A 21,440-nucleotide genomic window follows, 5' to 3' on the forward strand; every position below is an offset into this window, starting at 1 on the left:
GGGGGCCGTCGCAGCATGTAAATCACTAATCTCCGGTGGAAGTGCGGGGTGATTTCAGGCATTACGACAGCGGCCATATTCTGAACGAGTAACTTCAAGCGAAGACTTCCAGGGAAGACAACGACCTTTTTTTCTGAGAATACAAGCAATATAATTGTCAAATAATGAAATGTTTCACCGCCATGACTAGCTTTGGGCCTCAGTATTCCCTCCCTTCCACCGATGCCTTTCTCTGACAAAACGGGCTAAAGCATAGCGTTTGCCATCCCTGCGATCTTCAACGGTACTCCCAGAAGATCGCAATAAATATCCTGGAGTTCATCTAGGATGGCAGGCGATCCGCGAAGGTGTGAGCGATCTTTGCCAATGCCAATCACTTTGTCTAACATCAACAATCTCTGTTTGCACAGGGGTGAATGGAACATCCCATCACTTCCACATAGACTCACAGAAAATAATCCAATGGCTTGGAAGATAACTACCACGACGGGAATTACCAAAATCACGACGAACGAAGGAGCATAGAGGCAAGAGTTTGTTCACAATCATTAATTACTATCCTCTACCCCACTACATCATCATTTTAAACAACCTCCTTTGTAGCTTCAATCTCGACGTGGTGAACCTCAGCCGGCTTGTCGGTCATGCCCATCTCGGCAGCATAGGTGCTGTGTGGCACCCACTTAGCACTAGTCATAGGAGTTGTCTCCTCCAACATTCTGTCGACTTGCTCGAGAGTCAAACCCTTGGTTTCTGGAATCAAGAAGTAGGCGTAGATGAAGCAGAGCGTGCAAAGAGATCCCCAAAGGAAGAAAATCTTGGGTCCGAGATCAACACCGCCACCTGCAGTCGAGGTGATGTATGGAGTGATGATAGTGATAATCTAGATATGTTAGTAAGATCCAACGGAGAAGATACAATCAGACTTACGCAGTTCCACAACCAGTTGGAAGCAGTAGAGAGAGCAACACCACGGGATCTGATTGGCAGAGGGAAAACTTCACCAATCACAACCCAAGCACCTGGTCCCCAAGTTGTAGCGAAGAAGAAGATGTAGATGCAGATGAAAGCAATCATGGCAGAGACGGCTGGCTTGGAGGAGTCGGTGACACCAATGATGGCGACAATAAACTCGCAAACGAGCATACCAAGAGCACCCCAGATCATGATGGATCGGCGACCAAATCTTTCAATAATCCAGAAAGAGATGGGTGTAGAGCACACATTAACCAAGGTAGTGATCAAGCTGATCAAGAAAGGGTTGTTGATGGTGTGGAGTTGGGTGAAGAAAGTGGTTCCGAAGTAAAAGATGAAGTTGATTCCAGTCCACTGTTGCATCATTTGCAAGCTCGTTCCCAAGATGGTTCGGCGGAGGTTGCTGGCTGGATTCATGAGTCCTCCCTTGAAGCAGTTGGCCCAGCTGGAGAAGTAGCCTTCTTGAGGAATAACAGACATCTCATACTCGTGGTTTGCAATGATCTCAGTGAGCTCAGCTTGTACGAGCTCAGATCCGGCAGGCTGGTCACGAAGTCTCTCGAGAACTCGAGCAGCTTGTTCGAGCTTTCCCTTCTTGACAAAGTATCGGGGGGATTCGGGGAGCCAGAGCAATCCACCAGCTAAGATCAGAGCCCATGCGAGTTGCAGAGCCATGGGAATGCGGTAAGACCCACTGTCGGTTCTGTTCTCAGTAGCGTAATCAACGCATGAAGCGAGGAGGAGACCAATGGTGATAGCAAATTGGTAGCCTGTAGATAATTAGACATGATCGGGGATCTAGAAAGAACTGACATACCTGAGACGATGGCACCACGAACGCCCTTGGGAGCAATCTCTGACATGTACAGAATGATGATAGCTGAGACGAAACCCACACCAAAACCAGCAATCAGACGACCAGCAACCAACAGTCCAAGTCCGGTTGATGCAGTCTGGAGAATACATCCAATACCGTAGACAACGCAGCCCAGAATGACCGTGGTCCTTCGTCCGAACCAATCGGCAAGATCACCGGCAAGGATGGCTCCAAAGAATGTACCAGCAGACAGGATTGAGACGATCAGTGACTTGTGTGGGGTTGGAATGACAAAAGCATTCGTCTCAGCTGTTGTGGCATTGGGTCCAGGAATCGGGAGGCCGGTGAAGAGGTGAATAAAGTAATCCATAGCGAGGACACCACTGATGTATCCTGAATCAAAACCGAAGAAGATACCGCCAAAGGCAGCAAAGGCGCACATCATGTAAGACTTCCATGTCGTGGGTGCTTCCACACGGGCTGTATCAGCCGTGCCAACGAAACCGCCAGCCATTGTGATTTATGTGGGGTTGGATGAGGATGGAAAGAGAAAATGAGGAGGAAGACGAGATGAGCTTGACTGGAAGAGAGACAAACAAGGTGGGAGATGGGCCTGAATATAACTTCTTCCCTGGACCCATGGAAGGAGGGAGGACGAGGACAAAATCTTGGAATCGGCCCTTTCACGATATTTTGTTAGCGCTCAAACGCTACTAAACGGGCCTCCCACAACCCCTCGACTCCATGCACACTTGCAAGAATGGAGACGAGGAGGATGGCCTGACGGGGTATCCACGGGGAATTGGGAGCGAAGTGGGAGGGAAACGGGCCAGATGCAGGCAAATTCGAGCGCTGCTGTCGCGAGAGTGCAGTGTGCAGATCCGCCAGCTCGGTCGGATTTTTCCTAGTGCGGCCGAGATTTGAGCCATTGGGAATTGATTGAGCAAAGAAAATGGGGAAGGAGACATCCCACTGCTCAGGGCGGCTCAAGACTCGTCCATGCGATTTGTTTAGCGGGGGCTGGACTTCGAGAACTCGGGAGTAATGCGGGCCTGGAGACTGGATGGAGTCAAGATGGAGTCGCTGGAGTGTGTGGAAGGGGTGGAAACTGGAGGCTCGAGGCTCGAGGCAGGTCACAGCATGTCCGCCGCGTGCTGAATTGAATGTCTCGGGCGTCGTACCGTTGAGGAATAACGGCATGGGTCCTGTGTTCCTTGGTGCCTCGGGGTGCGCGCAGACCTGTGTGGTGTACTTAGCATTGCGTGTTGTGTCCCCGAACTCATTCATGATGCGACGACTAGCAACCGCTGACACAGATTTCGAGGCGGGTTCTGTTCTGGACTCGCAGACTCTGGAGATAGACCCCTTTCCACTGGCGGCGGTGGCGAGTCATGGAGCCAGATTCGCCGAATGAGGACGTACTGTACTGGAAATCTTGGTGAAGTGGGATTGTGGACTGTGGATTGTGGACTGTGGATTGTGGACTGTGGACTGTGGAGACTGGGAAGTTGGAACGCGGAGGTGAGGAGGAATTTGGAGAAGGTCGAGATGGCTGTGGGCACCGTGTGGGGATCTGGATCTGGATCTGGTAGGGCACCGTCGCTTCCAGGGACATCCTGTATGGGCTCGGCCACACTGCGGCTCTACCGGCCAAGCCTCGCTTCAGCAAGTCTTGCAAAGCCAAGCCAAGCAGAGCTTAATGTTGACCGGCTCTATCTAACGGTATTGTACTGTATTTTTTCACGACGTTTCAATTCTTTTTTGCTCCCGAGAATGGAAAAATTGCGGCTCTCATGGTTGGTTCGTGTTCGTGTCCAGCCTCGATCCCAGTTGAGTTTACATTTGTCATCAGCTGAAAAAGAGTCCATACCTGTACTCAACAGCTGATCCATTGAGTCTTCCAGCCACCCACCAAGCCACACTTCGCTTTCTGGCGGCTATCAGCGCCACTCGGTACTCGCCTTCGGTCCCTTGCAGATGTCGACGCCGCTGACGACCCGGATCCTCGGCTTCCTGAATCTCGAGTCACATGGCAGCTGACATTCGAGGAACATATTGCACGGTATCGAGATCAACAGCTGATCATCAAGGAAGACGGGAGTGCCCAAGGGCAAAAGTTTGCCCTATTCAAGATCATTGCTATGTCGCAGGTGGCATTTCTGCCGGACTCATCCAACACTTAACGAGCCGTGTCTGATGATTTTCGCTGCATAGCCTCGTTTCAGAGAAAGATAGCTACATCATAAGTAAACTGTCTGTTCCTTCATCCAAATTCTTCTTTCCCATTTTGACACCTGCGCGGCATGCATGTATCCCGCGTTGTGGTTTGCTCTCTACCTACCTGTAAGATCTCGTTGGTGCTTGTTCAAGGAACTTAGTCGAATGTCTCTCCCTCGAAACCCTGAAATCCGAACCCTTCACGTACATTCGATAATCTCATAATCCTCTACATCATTTAGTGAGAAGCCAGTTCGAAGCCTCAAACGTGAAAAGCTATTACGTCTAGGCTAACTTTACATCAACTGATTCAATGCATCTGTTGAAGGCAAGCAAAGAATACAGAGTGAGTGTGCAAGCGTCGATGAGCTTGTGGTTCTCAGAAACTCAAGCTTTGGCAAGCAAGAAACTTTCCCAACCTACTAGCCATCGAAATAGAAAATCTTCGTCGTAATAAATTCTACTACTACTCGATTTCTAGTATTTTAATATCGACTCAAGCTTTTCAAAAACTATAAAATTCGAGCTAATAAAAGTCCCGTTTCTAAGGACCCAACTCACTCGAACAAACAAAATAAATGTTTATCACTTTCTAACTCCCCAGTATAGTCTCACTCGAAAACCGACTTTAATTCTTGCTATTATATCATTTTAATTCCAACTAACAAGGAAACCGTGCTAAAAAAAGGCTGCTAGAACACGAACCCATCAACATCCCATTAAATCCACTTTATCGAGTAGATTATTAGGTCTTTCGCTTCAGTAAATTGATTGCTGTTGGGATGGTTCCCAAGTCGCGGTGCAGCCCTTGAAACACATCACATCGAGAGAGCAGTCGTTGCGTAAGAAGCATGCATTGACATCGTCTTAGCCGCGGACAGTAACAAGCAAAGATGCACGTAACATTTGGCGGACGTATCGTCAGGTAGGGAAAGAACAGCTATTACTATAGATGAATTGTATATAGAGACTAAAAAGTCTAAGCCAGGATCGGGTCTTCCCCCAATGAGTGTAGTGTAGGCCTGAGCCGCGTCCAGAGAACCTGCAAGAGACAGAATCATCGCACTGATACCACCAGGCGTTCTAGGTATGTTGGAAAGAGACATCAGATATACGACTAATATAGCCAACTTTGGCATTGAACAAAAAACAATGACTGCACCCAAAATAGAGCCAGCCACAAGTACAACATTTGTTCTAGTCCATATGTGAACACCTGCCGTTTATAAACTAACCCCCCCCTGCCGTTCATAAATAGCAGAGAGTTTATATATAGCGCCCTTAGTTTGTGAATAGACTAGCCATACATAAACACTCGGCTTTAGTACAAGAATTCATAAATAGTGAGGTGCCAGTCGAGAACAACACTCCAAACACTACAACACACTCCAAGCACTTCAAGCACTTCAGGCACTTCAAGCACTTCAGCACATTAGCACTTCAACACATTAGCACTTCAACACCTCAGCACCTCCAGCACCTTAGCACCTCAGTCCTTCATCACCTCTATCACACTACCTAAAATCTTATGCTCTAGCTTTAAAGTGTATTAAAGCAATAGGTATTAGTACTATGCCCTATTACTGTGCTAGAAGTGCTAGAGGTGCTAGGGGTGCTAGGGGTGCTAGGGGTGCTAGAGGTGCTAGGGCTAAAGTCAGAGCCTTATTCCCGGCCTGTTTATCAGTGGCACTGTTCCCGAATAGCGAGCCCTACCATTCATGAATAGCAAGTGTAGTTTATAAACTAAGGGTGCCATACATAAACACCCCGCCATTCATGAGTGGCGGGAGTAAAGTTTATAAACAAGTGTTCACCTATAGACTAGAACACATTGATGGCAAACACAACGACTTCCCTCACGCCATGATCTGTCAGAGCCTGGAAGAGCAACTGTCAATGGCAAGGCAAGAACAATCCTGACTTGGATTCTCTCTCTGGCGCATTCGGACACCACATCATCAGACGTAATTATCTTTCAAGAGCCTCTTGACACTTTCATGGCATTTCTCTCGGCTGTCTGGTTGTCCTCGAATCAATCAAAGTCAGCTTCTGAAGAGCCGTGTCAACTTGACTGCACTTGCAACCAGATATTGGCTCGAAGAGGATTCCAACATAACGCCCTGTAAGTACTTGTGTAGATGTCCACCCTCCGGCAGCTACTGGCCCCACGGTGTTGCAACTCCAATCAGGTGCACAGTTGGCTCGAGATGCCTATCTGACCCTCAACAAGTTATTACCTTCCTCCCCATGAGTATCATGCTTCTCATCCTCATCACGGCCACAGTTATAGAGAAATTTTGAAGCAGATACTCGGTCTCCCACGTTGGTAATGGAAACTCCACCGTACCATCCGATTCTTGTCTGTCAGAGTTCGGTGCTCATGAAGTCGCAAATCCTGTACGGTAGATGTCGCGGAGCCTTAGAGCCGGCAGGTCCCTTTCTGCCATTTCTTTCCCAGCTTCCAATCATGCAGGAAGTATCTTGCAGATCAAGGGAGATATGGCCAGAAATGGCACCAATTCGTGGGACTGGCTCCAAAAGCCAGTTCCATGCTCGGCGTCTTTGTATGCTCTCTCACCAGCACTTTTATACGAACTCCACTCTTGTGTGACGAAAATTGGTATGAATTGTCCCTCCCGTCCACCACGTTCAACAGGAGTCACAGGGCTGAGGTTGCGGTGCGTTCGTAGGGGAGATAGATACGCGCTTTTGTCGGAGACTGATGGCGAAAGTTCGAGGAGGGCGTCCGGGTGGTGTAGAAAGCGTCGCTGTCTGGAACTCCCCTTTCCCTCCATCGCAGACAAACTCCTAGTGTCCTGCTACCAGGTATTGGCTGCTTCCACACATCGACTTCCAGCTGCGCAGTCATTCTCGTCCGAAGCATTCCCGTAGTGCATCTCGCTCGAAGCCCAGGCAGGCAGACGTTTGGAGTCTGGAATCATGGCCGCGGATTCCTTCAAGTTGCCATGACGTCCTTCCCAACATGTACACTGCTCTGAGGGAATAGTCGTGACTGTGCTGTATTCGCAAGTAAGCTTGATTGATGGCGTCAAGATTCGATCGCAGTCCAGTTGCCTCCAATATTGTGTTGGGTGCCATGTTGTTCAATTGGCGCGAGCACACCTTGATCAGTCCAATGCAGTCAACGAGATCTCCATCTGTATTCGGATAGCAGCGGCAGCGCGGCCGTAGTCGGAATTGATTGCAGATTGGTAGGTTGAGTCGATTTGGTACCTACGAAAGTTGAGCTTCAATTTCAGAAGCTCTGACCACCGCCGAGCCTCGGCATCCAGGCCACTCTGGCACCGATCTGCTGAGATTCCTCGCAGAATGCGAAGTACCTACCAGCATAGCATCAACCATTTACCAATGCTCTATCAGCAGCATCGTCAGACATCTTTCTCTCAAAAGAAACACTTTGGTTCAGTTGAGTACAGGAAGCTTACTATCGATCTAGGACCTGCCACAGTGTTTTCCCCCTTCGTTCCGGCCACCTTGTCCAGCTGTTCGATTTCACGCTCTCCTCTCTCCTCTATTCTCTATCCACGACTTGAAAGATAGCACAGCAGTTCTCCCAATCATGTAAGAGAAGGAATCGACTTTTAAGTCAGTGTACAGAATCCCGAAGTTTCGGGAAATCTTGCTCTTAGCCAGTATGTGCTTGCGCTCTCCATATCACTACTCACATTGGTATCTTTTAATTCGTCTCAACCCGATCTCTGGCACATCACCAGCCGTGGGTATAACTTCTACAGTATATCGAACACCAAAAGGCGTGGCATAGGTCAGCGTGCTTCCGGCTAGAAGAGATGCTCCAGATCCAGAACGGTCTGGATCCCAAAGCTTGACGCTCATGGTCCGGCGGAACTCGAATCTTTATGCTGGAATCAAGGCCAAGCATAAAGTGCATAACTCGGTTGACTGTACTTAGCCTTTGGCGGATGCCCTGTGAATCCGACTCCGAGACGCTTGGTTGTTGGGGAATTTCGAGAGATTTTATGCAGCCAAACGTCATGGCTTGCGGGAGTGGCACACCTTCAGCCCAACAACCCTTGAGGATAAGGAAGATCCTCGCAGGAACCACCCGGAAGCCCGGCCGGGAGTTCTGAAGAGTACCGACGTTCTGGTTATGCTCCCAGTTCGAACTTTTGGAATCTGAAGTTTTCATCCTTGGATTCAGATTTGGTCCGCCGGCGTCGGACGAAGTCCCTTTTTTTCTCTCTACTGTACAGTAAGTGAATCACTCCTCAACAGTTTGCCTCATCAGCTTCTGCTTATGCAACCAACACTGGTTCCGCGGTGCCGCAGTACGTCGACACGCCAAAGACCCTTGCACACCATAGGAAAGCTTGGAATCAATCTGACCAACGTTATGATGTCGGACTGGAACTTTGCTCAACCTCCATGCTCGCCCACGCCGCCTCACCACTTTCGTTTGCCCTAGTACGAAATACGAATGGGCGGCCACTGCAGACGCATCTCGCTGATTCATACAGCATCAGCCAAGGACAAGCCAGTGACAGTCTTCGGCTCGCAATCTCCATGCCTAGTCGTAGTAGCAAGTGCTAGTCGGCGATATCAAAGGGTGCGAGCCGACTGTTTTTGTGCTATGTCAGGCGCGGCTGATGAGGTCAACGGCTCGCGGTTGGCGTGAACTCAAATACTTAGGTTCGTACGAGTACACGAAGACGCTGTTTAAAAACAACAACATCCTTCCACTTCTCTTGTTGGTCCATGTTTCAATTCTTTGTCTCAAATAGTCCTCTGCTCTGCTGCATCTCTTAAAATCAAGGGGGAAACACCTAGGTGTTGATTCCTGAATAATTTCCTCCAATTCCTCGGGCCCCATTCTCCAATCTGAGTTTCGTCACTATGGCGTCAGCCGATTCGACACAGCATTTTGCTCCGATCAGGACACAGAATATACTCAATAATCAGGAACAGGATCTCGGTGAATACTCATACAAGGAAGAAGAAATTGAACGCCCATTGCCCATGCCTTCCTCCAGTTCGACAGATGTTGAAGATGGCCAATTATCCAGGGTACAAACAAGCAAATCTGCTCGAGAACGAAGGGAATTCGAACCAATCAATTCAGGAGATCGGCAAGAATTGTACAGGCTTGCATCGTCGTTTGGAGGCTCCGTTGCACTTGCGAGAACACACACCAGTGTGTCTTCGGCTCTGGAAAGGCAGGATACTCTGGCCGGCGTAAACATTGGAGATCCGGTGCTTGACCCCAAATCTCCGGAGTTTGATATTTACAAATGGTTGAGGATGTAAGTCATACGAGAGAATGGTAAACAATCTCGCTGGTGCTGATAAACCTTAGGATGATGAGGATGATGGACGAGAAGGACGTCATTCAGAGAAGAGCTGGTATCGTATGGAAGAATCTAAAAGTTTGCGGTTCTGGTTCCGCAATCAACCTCCAAAAGAATGTTGGCTCTTTAATGCTTGCGCCTTTACGCGCAAAGGAATACTTCGGCAAAGGTCCAGAGAAGACTATTTTGAACGAATTCGATGGCGTACTCAAGAGTGGAGAAATGCTGGTAGTTCTCGGGCGGCCTGGAAGTGGATGCTCAACATTACTCAAAACTTTAACGGGGGAACTTCACGGACTTGACATGAAATCACAATCAGAGATCCACTACAATGGTACGCCTCGAGTCCTCGCTCCATCTGCCAAATCTTACTTGCATGTTAACAACTTCCAGGCATCACACAAAAGCAGATGCTCAAGCAGTTCAAGGGTGAGGTTGTCTATAATCAAGAAGTCGACAAGCACTTCCCACACCTTACTGTAGGAGAGACTTTGGAGTTTGCTGCAAAGGTCCGAACTCCCCAGCAACGGCTTGTAGAAGGGATCAGTCGTGAGTCTTGGGCGAAGCACATGTCTCAGGTAGTCATGACTATCTTTGGCCTTTCGCACACATACAACACTAAGGTCGGAAATGGTACGCAGCTCACCTAATGGTCCTTCTCTTCACGACTAACATGAATAATAGACTTTGTCCGTGGTGTATCCGGAGGAGAGCGAAAACGTGTCAGTATCGCCGAGATGGCCTTGGCCGGATCTCCCATTGCTGCTTGGGACAATTCAACCCGAGGTAAGCTTGTCCCCACGTCGACCTTCTCGGTTTTTCACCTGGGCCCAAAAAGATAGAAGCTGGCTTGAGAGCTGGATCAAGGGCAGATCAGATTCCAGCTCTGAAACTGATCTCCGCTTCATTAGCATCTTCCTCGCAACGATAATCTTTTCGGATTGCTAACACGGTGGTTCAGGTCTCGATGCCGCCACAGCTCTAGAGTTTACCAAGTCCCTTCGCCTATCTTCCAATCTCGGAGGTACCGTTCATCTGGTTGCCATCTACCAGGCTTCTCAGGCCATCTACGACGAGTTCGACAAGGCGGTAGTCTTGTATGAGGGTAGGCAAATCTACTTTGGACCTTGTGAAGACGCAAAACAATACTTTGTGGATATGGGCTGGGAGTGCCCCACTCGGCAGACAACTGGAGACTTTCTCACTTCAGTAACCAATCCATCAGAGCGCCGTGTCCGCAAAGGATATGAGAAAAGAGTCCCCAGGACTGCAGCCGAATTCGAGACGTATTGGAGAGAGTCGATTCAATACAAAGCATTGAAGCAAGAAATCAAGGAGCACGAGGAGGAATTTCCGATGGGCGGCAAGACTCTCGAGCAATTTACGGCGAGCAGAAAAGGAATGCAGGCAAACCACGTCCGCCCAGAATCGCCGTACACTGTCAGCATCCCTATGCAAATCAAATACTGCACTCAACGAGCATATCAACGCCTATGGAACGATCGAACCAGCACTGTCACTACAATCGTTGGTCAAATTGGTATGGCTTTGATTATTGGATCCATCTTCTACGGTACTCGGCACGACACAGCCAGTTTCTTCCAAAAAGGCGGTGTCCTGTTCTTCGCCGTCCTCTTGAACGCTCTCATCTCTATTGGCGAAATCAATACCCTGTACAACCAACGTCCAATTGTCGAGAAACAAGCGTCCTATGCATTCTACCATCCATTTGCCGAAGCTGCTGCGAGTATTGTGGCCGACATACCTGTCAAATTCATGATAGCGACCTGTTTCAACATCATCCTTTACTTCTTGGCTGGACTACGAAGAGAACCATCACAATTCTTCATCTTCTTCCTCTTCAACTTCGTCGCTATCTTGACAATGTCTCAGATCTATCGGGGTATTGCAGCATCGACCAAGACTGTCTCTCAAGCTCTCGCCATTGCTGGTGTGGTAACTCTGGCCATCGTCATTTACACAGGATTTGTGATTCCCAGACCGGACATGCACCCTTGGTTCAAGTGGATTTCTTGGATTAACCCTGTTGCTTACGCGTTTGAGGGGCTGTTCGTTAATGAGCTCCACGGACAACGATTTGACTGTTCGCAACTTGTCCCGTCTGGAGGTAATTATGCGCTGACTGGGAACCAATTCATCTGCGCCGTCGCTGGTGCTGTTGCTGGTCAAACAACTGTCTCTGGCGATGACTATCTGGAAAGCCAATTTCAATACTCATATGCTCACATCTGGCGCAATCTCGGATTCATGTTCGCATTCATGATCTTTTTCCTCTTCGTCTATCTCGGCGCTACTGAATTCAATTCAGCAACATCCAGCTCGGCTGAGGTACTTGTTTTTCGCCGTGGCCATGTCCCAAAGCAATTGGTGGTCGCCGAGAAGGCTGCCAAGAACGACGAAGAGTCTCCAATCGCATCTGGCACTAATGCAGGTAAGGATGATGCAGAGCAAGAGAAGGAGCAAGACGAGCAAGTTCAGGCTTTGGCTCCACAGACCGATGTTTTCACATGGAAGGATGTTTGTTACGATATCAAGATCAAAGGCGAGCCTAGACGACTTCTCGACAATGTTTCAGGCTGGGTCAAACCTGGTACTTTGACAGCTCTCATGGGTGTTTCTGGTGCGGGTAAAACAACTCTTCTCGATGTCCTCGCTCAACGTGTCTCGATGGGCATTGTCACAGGAGATATGCTGGTGTCCGGCAAGCCACTCGATGAGTCTTTCCAGCGCAAGACTGGCTACGTTCAACAGCAAGATTTACATCTCGAGACGACCACCGTCCGTGAAGCGCTTCGATTCTCAGCCATGCTTCGTCAACCCAAGAGCGTGTCCAAAGAAGAGAAATTTGAGTTTGTGGAAGATGTTATCAAAATGCTCAATATGCAAGACTTTGCGGAAGCCGTTGTTGTAAGTTCGCTTTTCATCGGTCACTATTCTTTTCGCAGGCATTCTCCAACATGCTACAACTCCCACGATATCTCTTGCTTGAAAGATCGAAATCAAGACACTGACTGTTTACATTAGGGTGTGCCTGGCGAAGGTCTGAATGTCGAGCAACGAAAACTGCTCACTATTGGTGTGGAACTCGCCGCAAAGCCGGCCCTCTTACTCTTCCTGGATGAACCCACTTCTGGTCTGGATTCTCAATCATCTTGGGCTATCGTTGCTTTCTTGCGAAAACTTGCCGACAATGGACAGGCTGTCTTGGCGACCATCCATCAACCAAGTGCTATCCTCTTTCAAGAATTCGACCGATTACTTTTCTTGGCCAAAGGTGGCAAAACAGTATACTTTGGTGACATTGGACATAATTCAGAGACACTTTTGAACTACTTCGAGTCTAATGGCGCGGACAAGTGCGGAGAGAATGACAATCCAGCAGAATACAGTAGGTTCTCACCCTTCGTTACCTGTGTTCTCCTAACTAATCATCTATAGTGTTGACTATGGTTGGAGCTGGTGCTACTGGGAAGTCTACAAAGGACTGGCACGATGTCTGGAAAAACAGCAACGAGGCCAAAGAGGTTCAGAACGAACTGGGTAGAATCAAGCAAGAGATGGGCAACAAGTCATCCGGAGATGACGCAACAAGTCACAGTGAATTTGCCATGCCATTATCGAACCAACTCTACGAGGTTACTCTCCGAGTCTTTCAACAGTACTGGCGAACTCCTGGTTATGTCTATTCCAAGATCGTCCTCGGCGTCGCGTCCGCACTTTTCATCGGATTCTCATTCTTCCATATTGATTCTTCCTCACAAGGACTCCAAGATGCCATATTCTCTATCTTCATGATTACGACGATCTTCACGACTCTTGTGCAGCAGATTATGCCCCGCTTTATTCTTCAACGAGACTTGTACGAAGTTCGTGAGCGACCATCTAAGGCTTACAGCTGGAAGGCTTTCCTCATGGCGAACATCATTGTCGAGATTCCATATCAAATTTTGCTTGGCATCATGGTTTTCGCCTCATATTATTACCCAATCTATACCAGTGGCGGAATTCCTTCTTCCGAAAGACAAGGGCTCATCCTTCTCCTGATCATTCAGTTCTTCGTCTTCACTAGCACCTTCGCTCACATGTTGATTGCTGCACTACCGGACGCCGAGACAGCTGGCAACATCGGAACGCTCATGTTCTCCTTGATCTTGACCTTCAACGGTGTCTTTCAAACCCCACAGGCGTTGCCAGGGTTCTGGATTTTCATGTATCGGGTATCACCTTTGACTTGTAAGTCTAAATTGTGCCATATCAACTCAATTACTAACGAATCGTAGATCTCGTCTCTGCAATTGCCTCAACTGGTCTGTCTGGTCGCGAAATCACCTGTGCCTCGAACGAGCTAGCAATCATGCAACCACCAGCTGGTGATACTTGCGGTGACTACCTCCAAGCATATGCATCTCTGGCAGGCGGCCGAATATACAACCCTGATGCGCTCAGCAATTGTCAATATTGTCCAGAGAGCAACGCTGACCAATTCCTGACCTCTGTTGATATCAGCTATAGCACCAGGTGGAGAAATTACGGCATCGGATTCGCGTACATTTTCTTCAACATCTTCATGGCCGTAATGCTATATTATCTGTTCCGCGTCAGAAATGGGTCTGGGAAAGGCTTGGCTCAGAGATTTTCGTGGGTGCTAGCATTCTTCAAGAAGGATCCGAAGAAGGAGAATAAGGGGCCTGAGAAGGCGAAGACTCCTCAGGATCAGGGTGAGAAGATTCTCCCCTAGATGATCCGCACTCGAATCCATTTGAATTTCCAACAGCGAGGCGTTGGTATTGGGTACAACTTGTATTTTGTCCTTGGTTGGAGAAGTTGGACGGATGTCCAAAGTAATTTAAAAGATGATCTACTTTCAAAGACCTAGAAGTCCAGTGTTATGTATTTGTGCTAAATTTCTTTCACTTGTTGGGTAAGAGTCAGTGGCCATTGGCTCTTGACTACAAGATATTTGCATAGGCAGTCAAGTGATTTTTGTCGAACTTTGACTCTTTCATGTCGTTTCATCCCTCTTGGAATTAGAAATTAGCGGGGATGCAGGGGTACGAACTGATTTATGCTTTTATTGAGTGAGCTCTTGGACTGTTGGACATATGCTGGGCGAATCCATCAACAAGATGTCGATGAGGTCCTAGAAGAATATCTTCACAGCTGTGTACTTGCGCATGAGCCACACTTACCTCAGCGATTCTGCTCCGATCTGCCTGTGGCTTTACATGAAATTCTATTTCTGTTTTAGGGTTCTCAAGGCTTCGAAAATGTTGATTGGACAATTCTTAAGCGACGTACCGCTTTCCAATCACAAGCCTCGTAGCTCAAAGACTAGTATTGTGTGCACTGCCGCGGGGCTGCGGCACAGTGATGTTGATCTCCCAGGATCTTATTCTTATTCTTATTATTCTCCTTAAATCCTGTGTACTCTTTTCCTTGCAAGATCCGTGCATATAATTCCAATAAACAGCCCAACTCTGCCGAAAGTAAATCTCGGGTTCTCTCATCTGCATTTTAATGGAGTCTTTTTTAGCAATATGGAATTCTTGGACCTTTCGAAACGAAGAACGCGAAACTCCTCCATTCCTTTGGCCCAATATCCCGAGAACACGGAAAGCGAGTCGTCGAGAGAAGTGGACGCTTTCTTAGGACAGCGAGTCGCACAGATAGCTTCAGATGCGAGAGAGACAAAGCCAGGCCGCGGTGACAAAGTGCTTGACGAACATGGCCAACCAGCAGCCCCATTATTCCGGTCTTGGTTTGTGTTGATTTTGGTTCTTTCCTATGCGATCCCGGCGGTTCTGGCATGGGTGATCACCTGCATTCTCTCTTTTCGGCCTATCTCGGGACCTAAGCAATACGGAGTAATATACGACCCGGATTCTAGTTATTATGGAGGCTACGCCGAGGTGGGGAACTCATATGTCCGAAGCGAGGAGTGGTTTCGAGCAGCCCGAGTCATCCAGTCCATCGTCAGTGTCTTGACGATTCCACTCACTTCGGCGGTCTGCTCTAGCGCCGCTGTCATCTTTGTACAGCATCATCGAAGCACACCTCGACTTACTATTCGACAACTGATCACCTTAGCGGATCGTGGTTGGGTTGGTCCTGGTACATTTGGAAGACTGGCAATAAGCTGGAGACGTTATGGAAGTTCATTCCTGCTTCTGGCTATCTTTCTCACCATCCTGGGTGGAATACTTTCGCCACTGCAACAATTGTTTCTCTCGTCCAAGACTATCAAGACCCCAACGTTTTTTCAATCTGTCAACAGTCTTTTCGACATCGCGGACCCATTCCTCAGTTACTATCAAGATCGCGAAGACCTTGTGACAACAGTCACCCGCAATGCCCTCATGTCCGCAACCAATGGTGAGCCCCAGTCACAACTGTGGCAAGGAAGTGGGACATCCTGCAATATGACTGAGATTGCAGCCTTGGTCAGAGCCGATTCCTTCACCTTACCTGCTAACTGTGGGAATGGAAATACTCTGGGAAACATATCGTCTCTGGCTGATCCTTTCCTGGCCCAGCTGCCGAATGGATACAGTACGGGACTCATTCGTCAATACATTCCGCGGTTCAATTCGACTGCTAGATACGAAAACATATCCGCTACAGAGTATCCGTCTGGGTGCAGTCAAATTCCAGGAGCGTTTTATGTGCAATATACCTATGTAACTCAACCAAACACTACCGACGTTGCAGGTTGGAACGTTGAGGCTTGCATGCCTACAGATATGAGCAAGTCGCCATGTAAGTTTCAACTTCGCGGAGGATAACTTCATATTCCTTGCCGCCTCCGGAGTCATACTCCAGAGTTAGTGCTTAAAACCCACTCTAAGGACATATATTTACTCTCGAAATATTTGAAGGAAGTTCACTAACTCCAAAATTCTGATTACAGGGATGGAGACCAGGGATAGACAAGACTTTACCGAGACCCTCTACTTGAATATAAGTATCTACGGTGGACTTACCCAATCAGGAACTCCGGTTGGTGGTTCAATGTTCCGGATCACTCTCGATACAACCGGAGGATACTTTGAGCTTCCGAATTATATGAACGGCCAAGTACCAGGATCACTATTGACGACTATCCCAAACAACATGTGCGGAGCAGGGACTGATTGTCTGACCGAAGGCTCTACCACGGCGCCTAATGGTACGATCTATGAAATCTTGTGAGCTGCTCCATTTCCTTTCTGTAGCTAGTCAAAATCTGACATGGTTCAGTGGCCCTTATGATCCCAATGATCCAACAACCGGGAATACGAAACGAGACTCGTCAACCATATACAATACCAAGGAGTCCAATAGCTCAGCTTCGGCAGAAATGGTGGTCAACAAAGGCCCGCTCCTGACGACAGCGTTGGCCCTGTTTGGCTCAGGATCTTTTCTCGCTGATCGAATTGCTCACCCCGAAGCGTACATAGGGATCAATTATACCCGTGCTTCAGACACAGGAATCTATGACCCTGCGAATGTCGGAGCTTGCATTGACCTGTTTCCCATGGGTTTACTATTCGCAGAACTGGACACCAGCAATGGAGGGGCTTCAAGCTGCATTTCCAATACCGACTATGGATCGAATGGGGACGACAGACTCGGCACTGTCATGGCCAGCTGGATTAACAACTTTCTAGGGGATACTGGACGATTGAGTAGCATTTTTACTGCTGCGGGATTTCTAGCAAACCAGGCCTGGATGAGTAGCAACGGAATATCGTCGGGTTCTTTGATAATCCACTTTGATTTCGGCGCTGATACCCAAGTGCCAACGATATCCCACGCTGGGATCATCATCATCTCAACTTTACTAGCCTTGTATCTTGTATCCCTATTCATCATAGCACTTTACACTTCACTGTCGCCCAGGTGGACAAATCAGCTGGACGCTTTCGCAATGATGCAGATCGGAGCTGCAATGTCAGATAAAATCTCGTTGATGGTTATGACAAGGCAGAGTCACACAAATATATTAGATGAGGCGCCTGGTTGGATCGGCGATGTGGCAGATGAGCATGAAAAAGTTGGACGGCTTGGGCTGGGAGCTCGAAGAAGATTGGACCCTAAAAGACTATATGGATGTGATACGTGGGTGGATTGAAGGAATGTTGTCGCATCTTCTCAGACAGTCCAAGTTCTCCATCAGATACTCCCTGCTGGGGTCATTGAAGCGGATAATACAGACCTCATTTACTGCCTGTCAATATATAATCCGGGCTTTGAGATGACTGCCCAAGCAAAAGTTCCAACTTGCTCTATTCTAGAGCCTCTTTATGTTACATCCGACAAGACTCGTGAGTTAAGCCGTCTTGTTACCTGCCGGATTGGAAGGAGAAAGCCATGCGGTACTGCATTGGGGTTCTTGCTGTGCCAGGTGTTGGAGCGGAAAAGCGCAAGAAAATACCACGTGCTTTCTTCTGAGGACTTCTAAAAGATCCCAAAATCGGATTCAAGACAGATTTACGATTCGAATAATGTTCTACTAGCCGCTTAGCATCTTTCCACCCCATGCCTTCACCAACCTAACAATAAAATAGTCGTTGTTCCTCATGTGATCGATTGTCTTTCATTGGTCAATTGGACGAAAAGTACATACAGAATCTCTGACTCACTTGATCTCTCTCTTTTCCAGATCCACAGTTCCTTGATCGATGTATAAAGTGGTCATAAAGTGCACTTGACAAAGTTCAAAGCATTGAATGTACGAGTCGCAGTGAGAACCCAGAATCAGGTCAAAAATCGAGTCGCGACCCCGCATTCCACAACCAAATGTCTACCCCACCTTCCCACGCCCGCCCCTCCCACACAATCCTCACACCCCGCCTCATCCTCCGCTCCGCCTCCCCCAACGATGCCCGCCCATTCTCTCTAATTCGCTCTAACCCACTCAACAATCCCTTTGGCGGCGTTGTGAACGCTACACTCCCCGAATCCGAGCAACGACGTCGGCTCGCAGCTCAAGCGGAAACCACTGCTGCAGGGAAGAATGCATGGATGAACATCATCTTGAGACCGTCAGAGGAGCGTCCGCCAGAGGCAGAAGTGTTGAGAGTTGAAGATGGTATTCTGACTGGAATGAGTGGATTCAACTCGTTTCTACTGGATGAAGACGGGGATTTGGTAGGAGATACTGGGGCGCTGATTGATTATCGATTTGCGAGGAAAGGACTGGCTGTTGAGGCGCTGGAGGCTATCTTTGAGTATGGGTTCAATGAGTTAGGCTGTGGGAAGATGTCTTTGGAGACGAACGCGACGAATGAGCCGTTCCGAGCTCTTATGGGCGGAATGACGTTAGGTGACATTGAGAGACCGGGGACAGGTGGAGAAGATGGAGAAGATAGTGTTTTGTATATCTTCGGGCGAGAAAAGTGGGAAGAGACGAGAAAGAACTTGAAAGAAAAGGGCAAGTGGTATCTTTAATGGAAGCAACACGCAGTTGCGTGGGTATCATTCTATCTAGATCTATCCGAGTACTATTCTGAAGACAGCTCTTCCTCTGCTTGATTCGCATTTACTGCAAGGCAAATTCAAACTGGCCATCACGACACTTCTGGTGTCACCAACCGGCAGGATAACGCTCAGGTCTTTCCAAATAGGAACGAACTTGTTTTCGGTATCTTTACTGAGATCAACAAGGACTTGTTCCGCATTGGAGCTGTACCTAAGCGTGAAGTGGGAGATCTGCGGCTTCGCAGATATTCCATCATCTTCGTACCAAGTATACGAGTACGTTTTGGCAGACGTCCCCTTGGGCGGGAAGATCTCGACAGCACGATAATCATCCTCAACAGCGTTGGGCGAAGGAAATCTGTGATCACCAGGCGACCGAGTTTGGATGTCTTTGCCAACCACCACAGCACCTCCTATTCGTGCAAGGATAGGAATGCCAGCCTTCCACTCTGACTGTATGTCAACCCACTGACCAGACTTCAGATGCTGATGAGGTCCATTGAGGTTAAGGTAGCCCTCATCATCGGCACCTTTGGTTGGCAGGTACATTTTGCCTGTAGATTTCCCTTCCTCGTACACTCCTCCAACGAGCAATGTGTCTCCGAGCCAATATTGTTCTTCGCCAGCCATGACTTGAGATGTCCAGACTTCTGGGTCAGAATGGTAGCCCCAGCCAGTCCATCTTTGAGGTGGACTTGCCATCATGTGGCTCTCAAGCATCAGCGAGTAGAGGTAAGGAATGAGCTCGTAACGACGTTTGATGGTATCTCGAATGAGTGGGGTGATCTCCGGGTACATCCACGGCTCGATGACACCTCCGATAGTATTGTCATTCTCGTCAGTCTTGAAGCAGTTGATGGCGAAGCGAGGTGAGTGGACTCCAAGCTGAACCCAACGCAGAAGTAGTTCCGGGCTTGGCTGGGGTCCTTCGAACCCGCCAATGTCATGGCCATAACACTGAAGGATTAGAAAGATACCTTTGAACTGAAATGGAAACCTACCTGAAGCAAACTGACTCCTGCATTGAGGGACAGCGAGTTTGCACCTTTCATGTTGTCCCAGCTAGTGACGTTGTCACCTCCCCACGAGCTTGCAGCATATCGCATCGTGCCCGCAGTAGCAGAACGAGTCAAGACGAAAGGTCTGATCTCGGGTTCGAGGTCAACCAATGCATCATATGAAGACTTACCCATCAACTCGGTGTGAAGACTTCTGCCCCATAATCCAATATGATTCTCGGTCACCGAACTAGACTCATCGTACTCCAAGGCGCATTGCCAAGCATCGTTCGGGATTGTGTACTCGTTGTTGTCGTTCCAGATACCTTCAATGCCACATTCTCTGAGAGCCTTCACACCATTGTACCACCATTCAAAGCCAGACTTCGAAGTGAAGTCAATGTGACCACCTTCACCACTCTCACCGCCACCAGCACTCCATAATCGAGCGATTCCAGACTTCTGAGTCCTTGGGTCTGTAAAGAAAGCACCAGACTTTACCAGCTTCTGGTACTCAGGATGATTGGCAAGCACGTACGGTTTAACGTTAGCAATGATGCGAATGCCTTCCTCGTGGTACTTGGCTACGAATCCTTCTGGATCGGGGAATCGGTGGTGGTTCCACGTGAAGACGTTCCTGGTTTTCGGCTCTGTCTCGGCCACTGTGTAACCTGACGACATCTGGAAAGCCGAACAAGGAATGTCATATTTCTTGAGCTTTCCTGCAAAGTCCATCAAAGCATCACAGGCTCGAGGTTCATCAAGCATCGAGTACTTCATGCCGCCCGCAATGTAGCCAAAAGCCCACCGAGGTACCAAGAGAGGATAGCCAACCAGATCAGCATAGATCCTGACCACATCCTCGATTGTCTTTCCAACCATCAAGTATTCTTCTAGTCCACCATAGTCCTGCCGGTACACTTTGAAATGTCCCCATAGCCCATCAATCTCTGATCCCACAGCATATGTGCCACGACTATGAGATGTTGAGAAGATGCCAACACAGCCATTTGGTGTAGCATTGATGAGCAATGGGATATGCTTGTAAAGTGGGTCGGTGCGGTAGGCGTCGTAGCCAAAGGAATCTGTGGCAGACAGGATGAAGTTCCGATTCGACAGATTCATTGGAGCCGCCTTCTCCCCGAGGCCGACGTGCAGCGTATCCCTCTTGTACCTGGTGTAATGTGCAATGCCAGCAGCATCAACCACATACGACCGGAATTCCAGGTCTGTATGGATAGGAGTCTCTTGTCCTGCAAGCTGAAGCGAGACAAGTGGAGGGCCATCCCACTCTACCGTTGCCGTAACATCCCCCACGCTAATTGTCTTCTTTGTTTGGCATGACTCGGAGAGAGGCTTCACTCCAGAGAAGTCCGCTCGAGGTTGATGGGTACTGGGGTGGGGAGGAAGAGGATGAGTTTTGGAAGAAAAGGTAGTTCGAAAGAGTCCAGGACGCAGAGCTTGGAAACTAAATTGGAATCTGGTTTCCGCATCTGTTGATTCGAGACTGACATCTGTCGACTGCGAGCCTTCAATGTGTCCATTCTCCTGCAGAAGGACGTATTTAGTAGGAATATACTCGTGTTGGGGCATTGTGAACAAGAGATATCAATTGGGTTCAAGGACACA

At 48.5% G+C, this 21,440-nt stretch overlaps 6 protein-coding genes across 6 annotated transcripts; 4 read left to right on the top strand and 2 right to left on the bottom strand.

Annotated features, from left to right (window-relative positions):
• Positions 1–121: 121 nt before the first annotated feature.
• Positions 122–2,397, bottom strand: LY89DRAFT_314636 (general substrate transporter). Its single transcript, XM_018206664.1, has 3 exons — positions 1,793–2,397; positions 931–1,745; positions 122–883 (listed from the first exon to the last, which is right to left on the bottom strand). The coding sequence occupies exons 1-3, from the start codon at positions 2,304–2,306 to the stop codon at positions 584–586; spliced, it is 1,629 nt and encodes a 542-aa protein (XP_018063281.1). The 5' UTR covers positions 2,307–2,397; the 3' UTR covers positions 122–583.
• Positions 2,398–2,855: 458 nt separating this feature from the next.
• On the top strand, positions 2,856–3,975 carry LY89DRAFT_676308 (uncharacterized protein; the record flags this gene model as incomplete). The annotated part of the gene is made up of 3 exons (XM_018213573.1): positions 2,856–3,019; positions 3,109–3,514; positions 3,697–3,975. The coding sequence occupies 3 exons, from the start codon at positions 2,856–2,858 to the stop codon at positions 3,973–3,975; spliced, it is 849 nt and encodes a 282-aa protein (XP_018063282.1).
• Positions 3,976–9,725: 5,750 nt separating this feature from the next.
• On the top strand, positions 9,726–14,214 carry LY89DRAFT_690502 (ABC-transporter). The gene is made up of 6 exons (XM_018216108.1): positions 9,726–9,966; positions 10,018–10,119; positions 10,295–12,261; positions 12,379–12,742; positions 12,793–13,587; positions 13,635–14,214. The coding sequence occupies exons 1-6, from the start codon at positions 9,744–9,746 to the stop codon at positions 14,090–14,092; spliced, it is 3,909 nt and encodes a 1,302-aa protein (XP_018063283.1). The 5' UTR covers positions 9,726–9,743; the 3' UTR covers positions 14,093–14,214.
• A 677-nt stretch (positions 14,215–14,891) lies between these two features.
• On the top strand, positions 14,892–17,466 carry LY89DRAFT_788365 (uncharacterized protein; the record flags this gene model as incomplete). Its single annotated transcript, XM_018223161.1, has 3 exons — positions 14,892–16,110; positions 16,262–16,538; positions 16,591–17,466. The coding sequence occupies 3 exons, from the start codon at positions 14,892–14,894 to the stop codon at positions 17,462–17,464; spliced, it is 2,370 nt and encodes a 789-aa protein (XP_018063284.1).
• Positions 17,467–18,029: 563 nt separating this feature from the next.
• LY89DRAFT_314971 (uncharacterized protein) lies at positions 18,030–18,980 on the top strand. The gene has a single exon (XM_018206665.1). It carries the CDS (start codon positions 18,133–18,135, stop codon positions 18,781–18,783), a length of 651 nt encoding a protein of 216 aa, XP_018063285.1. The 5' UTR covers positions 18,030–18,132; the 3' UTR covers positions 18,784–18,980.
• On the bottom strand, positions 18,805–21,404 carry LY89DRAFT_763398 (neutral alpha-glucosidase ab precursor; the record flags this gene model as incomplete). The annotated part of the gene is made up of 2 exons (XM_018221597.1): positions 18,805–19,770; positions 19,815–21,404. The coding sequence occupies 2 exons, from the start codon at positions 21,402–21,404 to the stop codon at positions 18,826–18,828; spliced, it is 2,535 nt and encodes an 844-aa protein (XP_018063286.1). The 3' UTR covers positions 18,805–18,825.
• Positions 21,405–21,440: the final 36 nt, after the last annotated feature.

This window comes from Mollisia scopiformis (assembly GCF_001500285.1).
Source record: "Mollisia scopiformis unplaced genomic scaffold LY89scaffold_30, whole genome shotgun sequence".
NCBI classification, from domain to species: Eukaryota; Fungi; Ascomycota; class Leotiomycetes; order Helotiales; family Mollisiaceae; genus Mollisia; species Mollisia scopiformis.

Excerpts from the sequence above, each read along its gene's own strand:
- LY89DRAFT_314636 (XM_018206664.1), bottom strand. The coding sequence starts at position 2,306 with ATGGCTGGCGGTTTCGTTGGCACGGCTGATACAGCCCGTGTGGAAGCA. Across the intron at positions 1,746-1,792 it reads TCGTGGTGCCATCGTCTCAG|GCTACCAATTTGCTATCACC; the intron begins GTATGTCAGTTC and ends AATTATCTACAG. Across the intron at positions 884-930 it reads CCAACTGGTTGTGGAACTGC|ATTATCACTATCATCACTCC; the intron begins GTAAGTCTGATT and ends TAACATATCTAG.
- LY89DRAFT_690502 (XM_018216108.1), top strand. The coding sequence starts at position 9,744 with ATGCTCAAGCAGTTCAAGGGTGAGGTTGTCTATAATCAAGAAGTCGAC. Across the intron at positions 9,967-10,017 it reads CAACACTAAGGTCGGAAATG|ACTTTGTCCGTGGTGTATCC; the intron begins GTACGCAGCTCA and ends CATGAATAATAG. Across the intron at positions 13,588-13,634 it reads TCGGGTATCACCTTTGACTT|ATCTCGTCTCTGCAATTGCC; the intron begins GTAAGTCTAAAT and ends AACGAATCGTAG.
- LY89DRAFT_314971 (XM_018206665.1), top strand. The coding sequence starts at position 18,133 with ATGTCTACCCCACCTTCCCACGCCCGCCCCTCCCACACAATCCTCACA.